Genomic DNA, 14664 nt, shown 5'->3' on the forward strand with positions numbered 1-14664 from the left:
TGGAAGGAGTTCCACAGGTCCTGATATTGCTAAGTGGTGGACGGTCTTCTGACAGTGTTGATGCACCAGCTGCTGCTCTCAAACAGCTCGGTGTCTTGACCTTTGCAATTGGAACAAAGGGTTCTGATAGCAGAGAGCTGCAGAAGATATCCCACGATGGCAGTCCTGCTTTCTCTGTGTCGGATTTCACTGACCTTCAACGTATCCAACAGCAACTTCAGTCCTCCTTGGAGGCTGTGGTTATTGACGTCACACCAGAAGCACCAACTGTACCTGGTATGTAAACCGGCGTCTTGCCGGCCTGAAATGCGAGCTGACTAGTTTCCCCTACTATAGAGGGAAAGTAATCCAGTCAAATACCTGTTTAGGTCACTGTCGTGGCGTTTTCATTTACTGTAACAAATTAGAGAAGGCAATGTTTGTGCTTTTAACAAAACAGTTTATGATTTTATCAGTAATACACGATTGTGCCCTTCACATCGGTTTATATATTTTTTGTCTTCCTGTCTTTCTCAGTTGACACTCCTCAAAAGGATATTGTTTTCCTTCTGGATGGTTCTGATAGCACAAGGAGTGGCTTCCCTGCCATGCGTGATTTTGTCGAGAAAGTGGTTCAGAAACTCAATGTGGGAGAAAGCAATGATCGCGTTTCTGTAGTGCAATACAGCAGAGATGCAGAGGTCAATTTCTATTTGAACACTTACACCACAAAAGACGATATTGTGGATTCGGTAAGAGGGCTGAGACACAGAGGAGGAAGACCCCTCAACACCGGGGCCGCCCTCCAATACGTCAGGGACAACGTCTTTACAAACCCCGCCGGCAGTAGGCACCTGCAAGGTGTTCCACAGATATTGATCCTGCTAAATGGTGGAAGGTCTTTTGACAATGTAGATGCTCCAGCCTCTGTTCTCAAACAGCAGGGCATCGTTGTCATTGGCGTTGGAACAAGGAGCTCTGACAGTGGAGAGCTGCGGAAAATAACACAGGACCCTAATTACACTCTATCCGTGTCTGAGTTCACTGACCTCCCCAGTGTCCAAGAACAGCTCTCCTCGCTATTGAGCACAGCGCCAGTGAGCGCCACACCCAAAGCGCCAACAGTAACTGGTAAGAATCGGACTGAATTGACATTTTAAGATCATGGTAGTATGCAAATTGAGCTGTATCAAAGTGCATTTCTCTAAATTCAGTTACAACCAGTGCAGTTTAACAAAACAAAGTTGAGACTGGATTATTCAAGTAAATTTGAAAAACAGGGTTTAACTTTTATCATCTGTCTTTCGCATGGTAAATGTTTAACACGTGAACCTAAATTTGTCCTGAATTATTTGTTCTCCAGCTGTGACACAGCCAAAAGGAAGAGATATTGTGTTCTTGTTGGATGGCTCTGATGGTACTAGAACTGGATTCTCAGCTATGCAAGACTTTGTCCAAAGAGTAGTAGAGAGACTCAGTGTGGATGACGACAAAGACCGTGTCTCAGTGGTTCAGTACAGCAGAGATCCAGCCGCCCAGTTCTATTTCAACACATACGCGACAAAAGTTGAGATCCTTGACATTGTCAGAGGCTTGAGGCACAAAGGCGGAAGACCGCTCAACACTGGAGCAGCTCTCCAGTACTTGAGGGATAATGTCTTCACAGCCTCTGCTGGAAGCAGGCGCCTGGAAGGAGTTCCACAGGTCCTGATATTGCTAAGTGGTGGACGGTCTTCTGACAGTGTTGATGCACCAGCTGCTGCTCTCAAACAGCTCGGTGTCCTGACCTTTGCAATTGGAACAAAGGGTTCTGATAGCAGAGAGCTGCAGAAGATATCCCACGATGGCAGTCCTGCTTTCTCTGTGTCGGATTTCACTGACCTTCAACGTATCCAACAGCAACTTCAGTCCTCCTTGGAGGCTGTGGTTATTGACGTCACACCAGAAGCACCAACTGTACCTGGTATGTAAACCGGCGTCTTGCCGGCCTGAAATGCGAGCTGACTAGTTTCCCCTACTATAGAGGGAAAGTAATCCAGTCAAATACCTGTTTAGGTCACTGTCGTGGCGTTTTCATTTACTGTAACAAATTAGAGAAGGCAATGTTTGTGCTTTTAACAAAACAGTTTATGATTTTATCAGTAATACACGATTGTGCCCTTCACATCGGTTTATATATTTTTTGTCTTCCTGTCTTTCTCAGTTGACACTCCTCAAAAGGATATTGTTTTCCTTCTGGATGGTTCTGATAGCACAAGGAGTGGCTTCCCTGCCATGCGTGATTTTGTCGAGAAAGTGGTTCAGAAACTCAATGTGGGAGAAAGCAATGATCGCGTTTCTGTAGTGCAATACAGCAGAGATGCAGAGGTCAATTTCTATTTGAACACTTACACCACAAAAGACGATATTGTGGATTCGGTAAGAGGGCTGAGACACAGAGGAGGAAGACCCCTCAACACCGGGGCCGCCCTCCAATACGTCAGGGACAACGTCTTTACAAACCCCGCCGGCAGTAGGCACCTGCAAGGTGTTCCACAGATATTGATCCTGCTAAATGGTGGAAGGTCTTTTGACAATGTAGATGCTCCAGCCTCTGTTCTCAAACAGCAGGGCATCGTTGTCATTGGCGTTGGAACAAGGAGCTCTGACAGTGGAGAGCTGCGGAAAATAACACAGGACCCTAATTACACTCTATCCGTGTCTGAGTTCACTGACCTCCCCAGTGTCCAAGAACAGCTCTCCTCGCTATTGAGCACAGCGCGAGTGAGCGCCACACCCAAAGCGCCAACAGTAACTGGTAAGAATCGGACTGAATTGACATTTTAAGATCATGGTAGTATGCAAATTGAGCTGTATCAAAGTGCATTTCTCTAAATTCAGTTACAACCAGTGCAGTTTAACAAAACAAAGTTGAGACTGGATTATTCAAGTAAATTTGAAAAAAAGGGTTTAACTTTTATCATCTGTCTTTCGCATGGTAAATGTTTAACACGTGAACCTAAATTTGTCCTGAATTATTTGTTCTCCAGCTGTGACACAGCCAAAAGGAAGAGATATTGTGTTCTTGTTGGATGGCTCTGATGGTACTAGAACTGGATTCTCAGCTATGCAAGACTTTGTCCAAAGAGTAGTAGAGAGACTCAGTGTGGATGACGACACAGACCGTGTCTCAGTGGTTCAGTACAGCAGAGATCCAGCCGCCCAGTTCTATTTCAACACATACGCGACAAAAGTTGAGATCCTTGACATTGTCAGAGGCTTGAGGCACAAAGGCGGAAGACCGCTCAACACTGGAGCAGCTCTCCAGTACTTGATGGATAATGTCTTCACAGCCTCTGCTGGAAGCAGGCGCCTGGAAGGAGTTCCACAGGTCCTGATATTGCTAAGTGGTGGACGGTCTTCTGACAGTGTTGATGCACCAGCTGCTGCTCTCAAACAGCTCGGTGTCTTGACCTTTGCAATTGGAACAAAGGGTTCTGATAGCGGAGAGCTGCAGAAGATATCCCACGATGGCAGTCCTGCTTTCTCTGTGTCGGATTTCACTGACCTTCAACGTATCCAACAGCAACTTCAGTCCTCCTTGGAGGCTGTGGTTATTGACGTCACACCAGAAGCACCAACTGTACCTGGTATGTAAACCGGCGTCTTGCCGGCCTGAAATGCGAGCTGACGAGTTTCCCCTACTATAGAGGGAAAGTAATCCAGTCAAATACCTGTTTAGGTCACTGTCGTGGCGTTTTCATTTACTGTAACAAATTAGAGAAGGCAATGTTTGTGCTTTTAACAAAACAGTTTATGATTTTATCAGTAATACACGATTGTGCCCTTCACATCGGTTTATATATTTTTTGTCTTCCTGTCTTTCTCAGTTGACACTCCTCAAAAGGATATTGTTTTCCTTCTGGATGGTTCTGATAGCACAAGGAGTGGCTTCCCTGCCATGCGTGATTTTGTCGAGAAAGTGGTTCAGAAACTCAATGTGGGAGAAAGCAATGATCGCGTTTCTGTAGTGCAATACAGCAGAGATGCAGAGGTCAATTTCTATTTGAACACTTACACCACAAAAGACGATATTGTGGATTCGGTAAGAGGGCTGAGACACAGAGGAGGAAGACCCCTCAACACCGGGGCCGCCCTCCAATACGTCAGGGACAACGTCTTTACAAACCCCGCCGGCAGTAGGCACCTGCAAGGTGTTCCACAGATATTGATCCTGCTAAATGGTGGAAGGTCTTTTGACAATGTAGATGCTCCAGCCTCTGTTCTCAAACAGCAGGGCATCGTTGTCATTGGCGTTGGAACAAGGAGCTCTGACAGTGGAGAGCTGCGGAAAATAACACAGGACCCTAATTACACTCTATCCGTGTCTGAGTTCACTGACCTCCCCAGTGTCCAAGAACAGCTCTCCTCGCTATTGAGCACAGCGCGAGTGAGCGCCACACCCAAAGCGCCAACAGTAACTGGTAAGAATCGGACTGAATTGACATTTTAAGATCATGGTAGTATGCAAATTGAGCTGTATCAAAGTGCATTTCTCTAAATTCAGTTACAACCAGTGCAGTTTAACAAAACAAAGTTGAGACTGGATTATTCAAGTAAATTTGAAAAACAGGGTTTAACTTTTATCATCTGTCTTTCGCATGGTAAATGTTTAACACGTGAACCTAAATTTGTCCTGAATTATTTGTTCTCCAGCTGTGACACAGCCAAAAGGAAGAGATATTGTGTTCTTGTTGGATGGCTCTGATGGTACTAGAACTGGATTCTCAGCTATGCAAGACTTTGTCCAAAGAGTAGTAGAGAGACTCAGTGTGGATGACGACAAAGACCGTGTCTCAGTGGTTCAGTACAGCAGAGATCCAGCCGCCCAGTTCTATTTCAACACATACGCGACAAAAGTTGAGATCCTTGACATTGTCAGAGGCTTGAGGCACAAAGGCGGAAGACCGCTCAACACTGGAGCAGCTCTCCAGTACTTGAGGGATAATGTCTTCACAGCCTCTGCTGGAAGCAGGCGCCTGGAAGGAGTTCCACAGGTCCTGATATTGCTAAGTGGTGGACGGTCTTCTGACAGTGTTGATGCACCAGCTGCTGCTCTCAAACAGCTCGGTGTCTTGACCTTTGCAATTGGAACAAAGGGTTCTGATAGCAGAGAGCTGCAGAAGATATCCCACGATGGCAGTCCTGCTTTCTCTGTGTCGGATTTCACTGACCTTCAACGTATCCAACAGCAACTTCAGTCCTCCTTGGAGGCTGTGGTTATTGACGTCACACCAGAAGCACCAACTGTACCTGGTATGTAAACCGGCGTCTTGCCGGCCTGAAATGCGAGCTGACTAGTTTCCCCTACTATAGAGGGAAAGTAATCCAGTCAAATACCTGTTTTGGTCACTGTCGTGGCATTTTCATTTACTGTAACAAATTAGAGAAGGCAATGTTTGTGCTTTTCACAAAACAGTTTATGATTTTATCAGTAATACACGATTGTGCCCTTCACATCGGTTTATATATTTTTTGTCTTCCTGTCTTTCTCAGTTGACACTCCTCAAAAGGATATTGTTTTCCTTCTGGATGGTTCTGATAGCACAAGGAGTGGCTTCCCTGCCATGCGTGATTTTGTCGAGAAAGTGGTTCAGAAACTCAATGTGGGAGAAAGCAATGATCGCGTTTCTGTAGTGCAATACAGCAGAGATGCAGAGGTCAATTTCTATTTGAACACTTACACCACAAAAGACGATATTGTGGATTCGGTAAGAGGGCTGAGACACAGAGGAGGAAGACCCCTCAACACCGGGGCCGCCCTCCAATACGTCAGGGACAACGTCTTTACAAACCCCGCCGGCAGTAGGCACCTGCAAGGTGTTCCACAGATATTGATCCTGCTAAATGGTGGAAGGTCTTTTGACAATGTAGATGCTCCAGCCTCTGTTCTCAAACAGCAGGGCATCGTTGTCATTGGCGTTGGAACAAGGAGCTCTGACAGTGGAGAGCTGCGGAAAATAACACAGGACCCTAATTACACTCTATCCGTGTCTGAGTTCACTGACCTCCCCAGTGTCCAAGAACAGCTCTCCTCGCTATTGAGCACAGCGCCAGTGAGCGCCACACCCAAAGCGCCAACAGTAACTGGTAAGAATCGGACTGAATTGACATTTTAAGATCATGGTAGTATGCAAATTGAGCTGTATCAAAGTGCATTTCTCTAAATTCAGTTACAACCAGTGCAGTTTAACAAAACAAAGTTGAGACTGGATTATTCAAGTAAATTTGAAAAACAGGGTTTAACTTTTATCATCTGTCTTTCGCATGGTAAATGTTTAACACGTGAACCTAAATTTGTCCTGAATTATTTGTTCTCCAGCTGTGACACAGCCAAAAGGAAGAGATATTGTGTTCTTGTTGGATGGCTCTGATGGTACTAGAACTGGATTCTCAGCTATGCAAGACTTTGTCCAAAGAGTAGTAGAGAGACTCAGTGTGGATGACGACAAAGACCGTGTCTCAGTGGTTCAGTACAGCAGAGATCCAGCCGCCCAGTTCTATTTCAACACATACGCGACAAAAGTTGAGATCCTTGACATTGTCAGAGGCTTGAGGCACAAAGGCGGAAGACCGCTCAACACTGGAGCAGCTCTCCAGTACTTGAGGGATAATGTCTTCACAGCCTCTGCTGGAAGCAGGCGCCTGGAAGGAGTTCCACAGGTCCTGATATTGCTAAGTGGTGGACGGTCTTCTGACAGTGTTGATGCACCAGCTGCTGCTCTCAAACAGCTCGGTGTCTTGACCTTTGCAATTGGAACAAAGGGTTCTGATAGCAGAGAGCTGCAGAAGATATCCCACGATGGCAGTCCTGCTTTCTCTGTGTCGGATTTCACTGACCTTCAACGTATCCAACAGCAACTTCAGTCCTCCTTGGAGGCTGTGGTTATTGACGTCACACCAGAAGCACCAACTGTACCTGGTATGTAAACCGGCGTCTTGCCGGCCTGAAATGCGAGCTGACTAGTTTCCCCTACTATAGAGGGAAAGTAATCCAGTCAAATACCTGTTTTGGTCACTGTCGTGGCGTTTTCATTTACTGTAACAAATTAGAGAAGGCAATGTTTGTGCTTTTCACAAAACAGTTTATGATTTTATCAGTAATACACGATTGTGCCCTTCACATCGGTTTATATATTTTTTGTCTTCCTGTCTTTCTCAGTTGACACTCCTCAAAAGGATATTGTTTTCCTTCTGGATGGTTCTGATAGCACAAGGAGTGGCTTCCCTGCCATGCGTGATTTTGTCGAGAAAGTGGTTCAGAAACTCAATGTGGGAGAAAGCAATGATCGCGTTTCTGTAGTGCAATACAGCAGAGATGCAGAGGTCAATTTCTATTTGAACACTTACACCACAAAAGACGATATTGTGGATTCGGTAAGAGGGCTGAGACACAGAGGAGGAAGACCCCTCAACACCGGGGCCGCCCTCCAATACGTCAGGGACAACGTCTTTACAAACCCCGCCGGCAGTAGGCACCTGCAAGGTGTTCCACAGATATTGATCCTGCTAAATGGTGGAAGGTCTTTTGACAATGTAGATGCTCCAGCCTCTGTTCTCAAACAGCAGGGCATCGTTGTCATTGGCGTTGGAACAAGGAGCTCTGACAGTGGAGAGCTGCGGAAAATAACACAGGACCCTAATTACACTCTATCCGTGTCTGAGTTCACTGACCTCCCCAGTGTCCAAGAACAGCTCTCCTCGCTATTGAGCACAGCGCCAGTGAGCGCCACACCCAAAGCGCCAACAGTAACTGGTAAGAATCGGACTGAATTGACATTTTAAGATCATGGTAGTATGCAAATTGAGCTGTATCAAAGTGCATTTCTCTAAATTCAGTTACAACCAGTGCAGTTTAACAAAACAAAGTTGAGACTGGATTATTCAAGTAAATTTGAAAAACAGGGTTTAACTTTTATCATCTGTCTTTCGCATGGTAAATGTTTAACACGTGAACCTAAATTTGTCCTGAATTATTTGTTCTCCAGCTGTGACACAGCCAAAAGGAAGAGATATTGTGTTCTTGTTGGATGGCTCTGATGGTACTAGAACTGGATTCTCAGCTATGCAAGACTTTGTCCAAAGAGTAGTAGAGAGACTCAGTGTGGATGACGACACAGACCGTGTCTCAGTGGTTCAGTACAGCAGAGATCCAGCCGCCCAGTTCTATTTCAACACATACGCGACAAAAGTTGAGATCCTTGACATTGTCAGAGGCTTGAGGCACAAAGGCGGAAGACCGCTCAACACTGGAGCAGCTCTCCAGTACTTGAGGGATAATGTCTTCACAGCCTCTGCTGGAAGCAGGCGCCTGGAAGGAGTTCCACAGGTCCTGATATTGCTAAGTGGTGGACGGTCTTCTGACAGTGTTGATGCACCAGCTGCTGCTCTCAAACAGCTCGGTGTCTTGACCTTTGCAATTGGAACAAAGGGTTCTGATAGCAGAGAGCTGCAGAAGATATCCCACGATGGCAGTCCTGCTTTCTCTGTGTCGGATTTCACTGACCTTCAACGTATCCAACAGCAACTTCAGTCCTCCTTGGAGGCTGTGGTTATTGACGTCACACCAGAAGCACCAACTGTACCTGGTATGTAAACCGGCGTCTTGCCGGCCTGAAATGCGAGCTGACTAGTTTCCCCTACTATAGAGGGAAAGTAATCCAGTCAAATACCTGTTTAGGTCACTGTCGTGGCGTTTTCATTTACTGTAACAAATTAGAGAAGGCAATGTTTGTGCTTTTAACAAAACAGTTTATGATTTTATCAGTAATACACGATTGTGCCCTTCACATCGGTTTATATATTTTTTGTCTTCCTGTCTTTCTCAGTTGACACTCCTCAAAAGGATATTGTTTTCCTTCTGGATGGTTCTGATAGCACAAGGAGTGGCTTCCCTGCCATGCGTGATTTTGTCGAGAAAGTGGTTCAGAAACTCAATGTGGGAGAAAGCAATGATCGCGTTTCTGTAGTGCAATACAGCAGAGATGCAGAGGTCAATTTCTATTTGAACACTTACACCACAAAAGACGATATTGTGGATTCGGTAAGAGGGCTGAGACACAGAGGAGGAAGACCCCTCAACACCGGGGCCGCCCTCCAATACGTCAGGGACAACGTCTTTACAAACCCCGCCGGCAGTAGGCACCTGCAAGGTGTTCCACAGATATTGATCCTGCTAAATGGTGGAAGGTCTTTTGACAATGTAGATGCTCCAGCCTCTGTTCTCAAACAGCAGGGCATCGTTGTCATTGGCGTTGGAACAAGGAGCTCTGACAGTGGAGAGCTGCGGAAAATAACACAGGACCCTAATTACACTCTATCCGTGTCTGAGTTCACTGACCTCCCCAGTGTCCAAGAACAGCTCTCCTCGCTATTGAGCACAGCGCCAGTGAGCGCCACACCCAAAGCGCCAACAGTAACTGGTAAGAATCGGACTGAATTGACATTTTAAGATCATGGTAGTATGCAAATTGAGCTGTATCAAAGTGCATTTCTCTAAATTCAGTTACAACCAGTGCAGTTTAACAAAACAAAGTTGAGACTGGATTATTCAAGTAAATTTGAAAAACAGGGTTTAACTTTTATCATCTGTCTTTCGCATGGTAAATGTTTAACACGTGAACCTAAATTTGTCCTGAATTATTTGTTCTCCAGCTGTGACACAGCCAAAAGGAAGAGATATTGTGTTCTTGTTGGATGGCTCTGATGGTACTAGAACTGGATTCTCAGCTATGCAAGACTTTGTCCAAAGAGTAGTAGAGAGACTCAGTGTGGATGACGACACAGACCGTGTCTCAGTGGTTCAGTACAGCAGAGATCCAGCCGCCCAGTTCTATTTCAACACATACGCGACAAAAGTTGAGATCCTTGACATTGTCAGAGGCTTGAGGCACAAAGGCGGAAGACCGCTCAACACTGGAGCAGCTCTCCAGTACTTGAGGGATAATGTCTTCACAGCCTCTGCTGGAAGCAGGCGCCTGGAAGGAGTTCCACAGGTCCTGATATTGCTAAGTGGTGGACGGTCTTCTGACAGTGTTGATGCACCAGCTGCTGCTCTCAAACAGCTCGGTGTCTTGACCTTTGCAATTGGAACAAAGGGTTCTGATAGCAGAGAGCTGCAGAAGATATCCCACGATGGCAGTCCTGCTTTCTCTGTGTCGGATTTCACTGACCTTCAACGTATCCAACAGCAACTTCAGTCCTCCTTGGAGGCTGTGGTTATTGACGTCACACCAGAAGCACCAACTGTACCTGGTATGTAAACCGGCGTCTTGCCGGCCTGAAATGCGAGCTGACTAGTTTCCCCTACTATAGAGGGAAAGTAATCCAGTCAAATACCTGTTTAGGTCACTGTCGTGGCGTTTTCATTTACTGTAACAAATTAGAGAAGGCAATGTTTGTGCTTTTAACAAAACAGTTTATGATTTTATCAGTAATACACGATTGTGCCCTTCACATCGGTTTATATATTTTTTGTCTTCCTGTCTTTCTCAGTTGACACTCCTCAAAAGGATATTGTTTTCCTTCTGGATGGTTCTGATAGCACAAGGAGTGGCTTCCCTGCCATGCGTGATTTTGTCGAGAAAGTGGTTCAGAAACTCAATGTGGGAGAAAGCAATGATCGCGTTTCTGTAGTGCAATACAGCAGAGATGCAGAGGTCAATTTCTATTTGAACACTTACACCACAAAAGACGATATTGTGGATTCGGTAAGAGGGCTGAGACACAGAGGAGGAAGACCCCTCAACACCGGGGCCGCCCTCCAATACGTCAGGGACAACGTCTTTACAAACCCCGCCGGCAGTAGGCACCTGCAAGGTGTTCCACAGATATTGATCCTGCTAAATGGTGGAAGGTCTTTTGACAATGTAGATGCTCCAGCCTCTGTTCTCAAACAGCAGGGCATCGTTGTCATTGGCGTTGGAACAAGGAGCTCTGACAGTGGAGAGCTGCGGAAAATAACACAGGACCCTAATTACACTCTATCCGTGTCTGAGTTCACTGACCTCCCCAGTGTCCAAGAACAGCTCTCCTCGCTATTGAGCACAGCGCCAGTGAGCGCCACACCCAAAGCGCCAACAGTAACTGGTAAGAATCGGACTGAATTGACATTTTAAGATCATGGTAGTATGCAAATTGAGCTGTATCAAAGTGCATTTCTCTAAATTCAGTTACAACCAGTGCAGTTTAACAAAACAAAGTTGAGACTGGATTATTCAAGTAAATTTGAAAAACAGGGTTTAACTTTTATCATCTGTCTTTCGCATGGTAAATGTTTAACACGTGAACCTAAATTTGTCCTGAATTATTTGTTCTCCAGCTGTGACACAGCCAAAAGGAAGAGATATTGTGTTCTTGTTGGATGGCTCTGATGGTACTAGAACTGGATTCTCAGCTATGCAAGACTTTGTCCAAAGAGTAGTAGAGAGACTCAGTGTGGATGACGACACAGACCGTGTCTCAGTGGTTCAGTACAGCAGAGATCCAGCCGCCCAGTTCTATTTCAACACATACGCGACAAAAGTTGAGATCCTTGACATTGTCAGAGGCTTGAGGCACAAAGGCGGAAGACCGCTCAACACTGGAGCAGCTCTCCAGTACTTGAGGGATAATGTCTTCACAGCCTCTGCTGGAAGCAGGCGCCTGGAAGGAGTTCCACAGGTCCTGATATTGCTAAGTGGTGGACGGTCTTCTGACAGTGTTGATGCACCAGCTGCTGCTCTCAAACAGCTCGGTGTCTTGACCTTTGCAATTGGAACAAAGGGTTCTGATAGCAGAGAGCTGCAGAAGATATCCCACGATGGCAGTCCTGCTTTCTCTGTGTCGGATTTCACTGACCTTCAACGTATCCAACAGCAACTTCAGTCCTCCTTGGAGGCTGTGGTTATTGACGTCACACCAGAAGCACCAACTGTACCTGGTATGTAAACCGGCGTCTTGCCGGCCTGAAATGCGAGCTGACTAGTTTCCCCTACTATAGAGGGAAAGTAATCCAGTCAAATACCTGTTTAGGTCACTGTCGTGGCGTTTTCATTTACTGTAACAAATTAGAGAAGGCAATGTTTGTGCTTTTAACAAAACAGTTTATGATTTTATCAGTAATACACGATTGTGCCCTTCACATCGGTTTATATATTTTTTGTCTTCCTGTCTTTCTCAGTTGACACTCCTCAAAAGGATATTGTTTTCCTTCTGGATGGTTCTGATAGCACAAGGAGTGGCTTCCCTGCCATGCGTGATTTTGTCGAGAAAGTGGTTCAGAAACTCAATGTGGGAGAAAGCAATGATCGCGTTTCTGTAGTGCAATACAGCAGAGATGCAGAGGTCAATTTCTATTTGAACACTTACACCACAAAAGACGATATTGTGGATTCGGTAAGAGGGCTGAGACACAGAGGAGGAAGACCCCTCAACACCGGGGCCGCCCTCCAATACGTCAGGGACAACGTCTTTACAAACCCCGCCGGCAGTAGGCACCTGCAAGGTGTTCCACAGATATTGATCCTGCTAAATGGTGGAAGGTCTTTTGACAATGTAGATGCTCCAGCCTCTGTTCTCAAACAGCAGGGCATCGTTGTCATTGGCGTTGGAACAAGGAGCTCTGACAGTGGAGAGCTGCGGAAAATAACACAGGACCCTAATTACACTCTATCCGTGTCTGAGTTCACTGACCTCCCCAGTGTCCAAGAACAGCTCTCCTCGCTATTGAGCACAGCGCCAGTGAGCGCCACACCCAAAGCGCCAACAGTAACTGGTAAGAATCGGACTGAATTGACATTTTAAGATCATGGTAGTATGCAAATTGAGCTGTATCAAAGTGCATTTCTCTAAATTCAGTTACAACCAGTGCAGTTTAACAAAACAAAGTTGAGACTGGATTATTCAAGTAAATTTGAAAAACAGGGTTTAACTTTTATCATCTGTCTTTCGCATGGTAAATGTTTAACACGTGAACCTAAATTTGTCCTGAATTATTTGTTCTCCAGCTGTGACACAGCCAAAAGGAAGAGATATTGTGTTCTTGTTGGATGGCTCTGATGGTACTAGAACTGGATTCTCAGCTATGCAAGACTTTGTCCAAAGAGTAGTAGAGAGACTCAGTGTGGATGACGACACAGACCGTGTCTCAGTGGTTCAGTACAGCAGAGATCCAGCCGCCCAGTTCTATTTCAACACATACGCGACAAAAGTTGAGATCCTTGACATTGTCAGAGGCTTGAGGCACAAAGGCGGAAGACCGCTCAACACTGGAGCAGCTCTCCAGTACTTGAGGGATAATGTCTTCACAGCCTCTGCTGGAAGCAGGCGCCTGGAAGGAGTTCCACAGGTCCTGATATTGCTAAGTGGTGGACGGTCTTCTGACAGTGTTGATGCACCAGCTGCTGCTCTCAAACAGCTCGGTGTCTTGACCTTTGCAATTGGAACAAAGGGTTCTGATAGCAGGGAGCTGCAGAAGATATCCCACGATGGCAGTCCTGCTTTCTCTGTGTCGGATTTCACTGACCTTCAACGTATCCAACAGCAACTTCAATCCTCCTTGGAGGCTGTGGTTATTGACGTCACACCAGAAGCACCAACTGTACCTGGTATGTTAACCGGCGTCTTGCCGGCCTGAAATGCGAGCTGACTAGTTTCCCCTACTATAGAGGGAAAGTAATCCAGTCAAATACCTGTTTAGGTCACTGTCGTGGCGTTTTCATTTACTGTAACAAATTAGAGAAGGAAATGTTTGTGCTTTTCACAAAACAGTTTATGATTTTATCAGTAATACACGATTGTGCCCTTCACAATGGTTTATATTTTTTGTCTTCCTGTCTTTCTCAGTTGACACTCCCCAAAAGGATATTGTTTTCCTTCTGGATGGTTCTGATAGCACAAGGAATGGCTTCCCCGCCATGCGTGATTTTGTCGAGAAAGTGGTGGAGAAACTCAATGTGGGAGAAAGCAATGATCGCGTTTCTGTAGTGCAATACAGCAGAGATGCAGAGGTCAATTTCTATTTGAACACTTACACCACAAAAGACGATATTGTGGATTCGGTAAGAGGGCTGAGACACAGAGGAGGAAGACCCCTCAACACCGGGGCCGCCCTCCAATACGTCAGGGACAACGTCTTTACAAACCCCGCCGGCAGTAGGCACCTGCAAGGTGTTCCACAGATATTGATCCTGCTAAATGGTGGAAGGTCTTTTGACAATGTAGATGCTCCAGCCTCTGTTCTCAAACAGCAGGGCATCGTTGTCATTGGCGTTGGAACAAGGAGCTCTGACAGTGGAGAGCTGCGGAAAATAACACAGGACCCTAATTACACTCTATCCGTGTCTGAGTTCACTGACCTCCCCAGTGTCCAAGAACAGCTCTCCTCGCTATTGAGCACAGCGCGAGTGAGCGCCACACCCAAAGCGCCAACAGTAACTGGTAAGAATCGGACTGAATTGACATTTTAAGATCATGGTAGTATGCAAATTGAGCTGTATCAAAGTGCATTTCTCTAAATTCAGTTCAACCAGTGCAGTTTAACAAAACAAAGTTGAGACTGGATTATTCAAGTAAATTTGAAAAAAAAGGGTTTAACTTTTATCATCTGTCTTTCGCATGGTAAATGTTTAACACGTGAACCTAAATTTGTCCTGAATTATTTGTTCT

At 45.7% G+C, this 14664-nt stretch overlaps 2 protein-coding genes across 2 annotated transcripts in view; both read left to right on the forward strand.

Moving 5' to 3' along the window:
• LOC137783211 (collagen alpha-3(VI) chain-like) overlaps window positions 1-14664 on the forward strand; it is a 124534-nt gene that overhangs the window by 63815 nt on the left and 46055 nt on the right. The gene's annotated exons all lie outside the window — the stretch shown is intronic.
• The window catches only part of LOC137783181 (collagen alpha-3(VI) chain-like), a gene marked incomplete at its 3' end in the record, with an annotated part of 34538 nt that overhangs the window by 14399 nt on the left and 5475 nt on the right, over window positions 1-14664 (forward strand). The window contains exons 3-6 of the mRNA XM_068572978.1: window positions 2183-2405; window positions 4901-5274; window positions 6341-6940; window positions 13843-14436. Of these exons, the coding sequence (XP_068429079.1) occupies window positions 2183-2405; window positions 4901-5274; window positions 6341-6940; window positions 13843-14436 (1791 nt within the window). The remainder of the gene's footprint in view (window positions 1-2182; window positions 2406-4900; window positions 5275-6340; window positions 6941-13842; window positions 14437-14664) is intronic.

Source organism: Clinocottus analis, unplaced genomic scaffold, assembly GCF_023055335.1.
Source record: "Clinocottus analis isolate CAN_PGR_092001 unplaced genomic scaffold, fCliAna1.0.p SCAF_12, whole genome shotgun sequence".
NCBI classification, from domain to species: Eukaryota; Metazoa; Chordata; class Actinopteri; order Perciformes; family Cottidae; genus Clinocottus; species Clinocottus analis.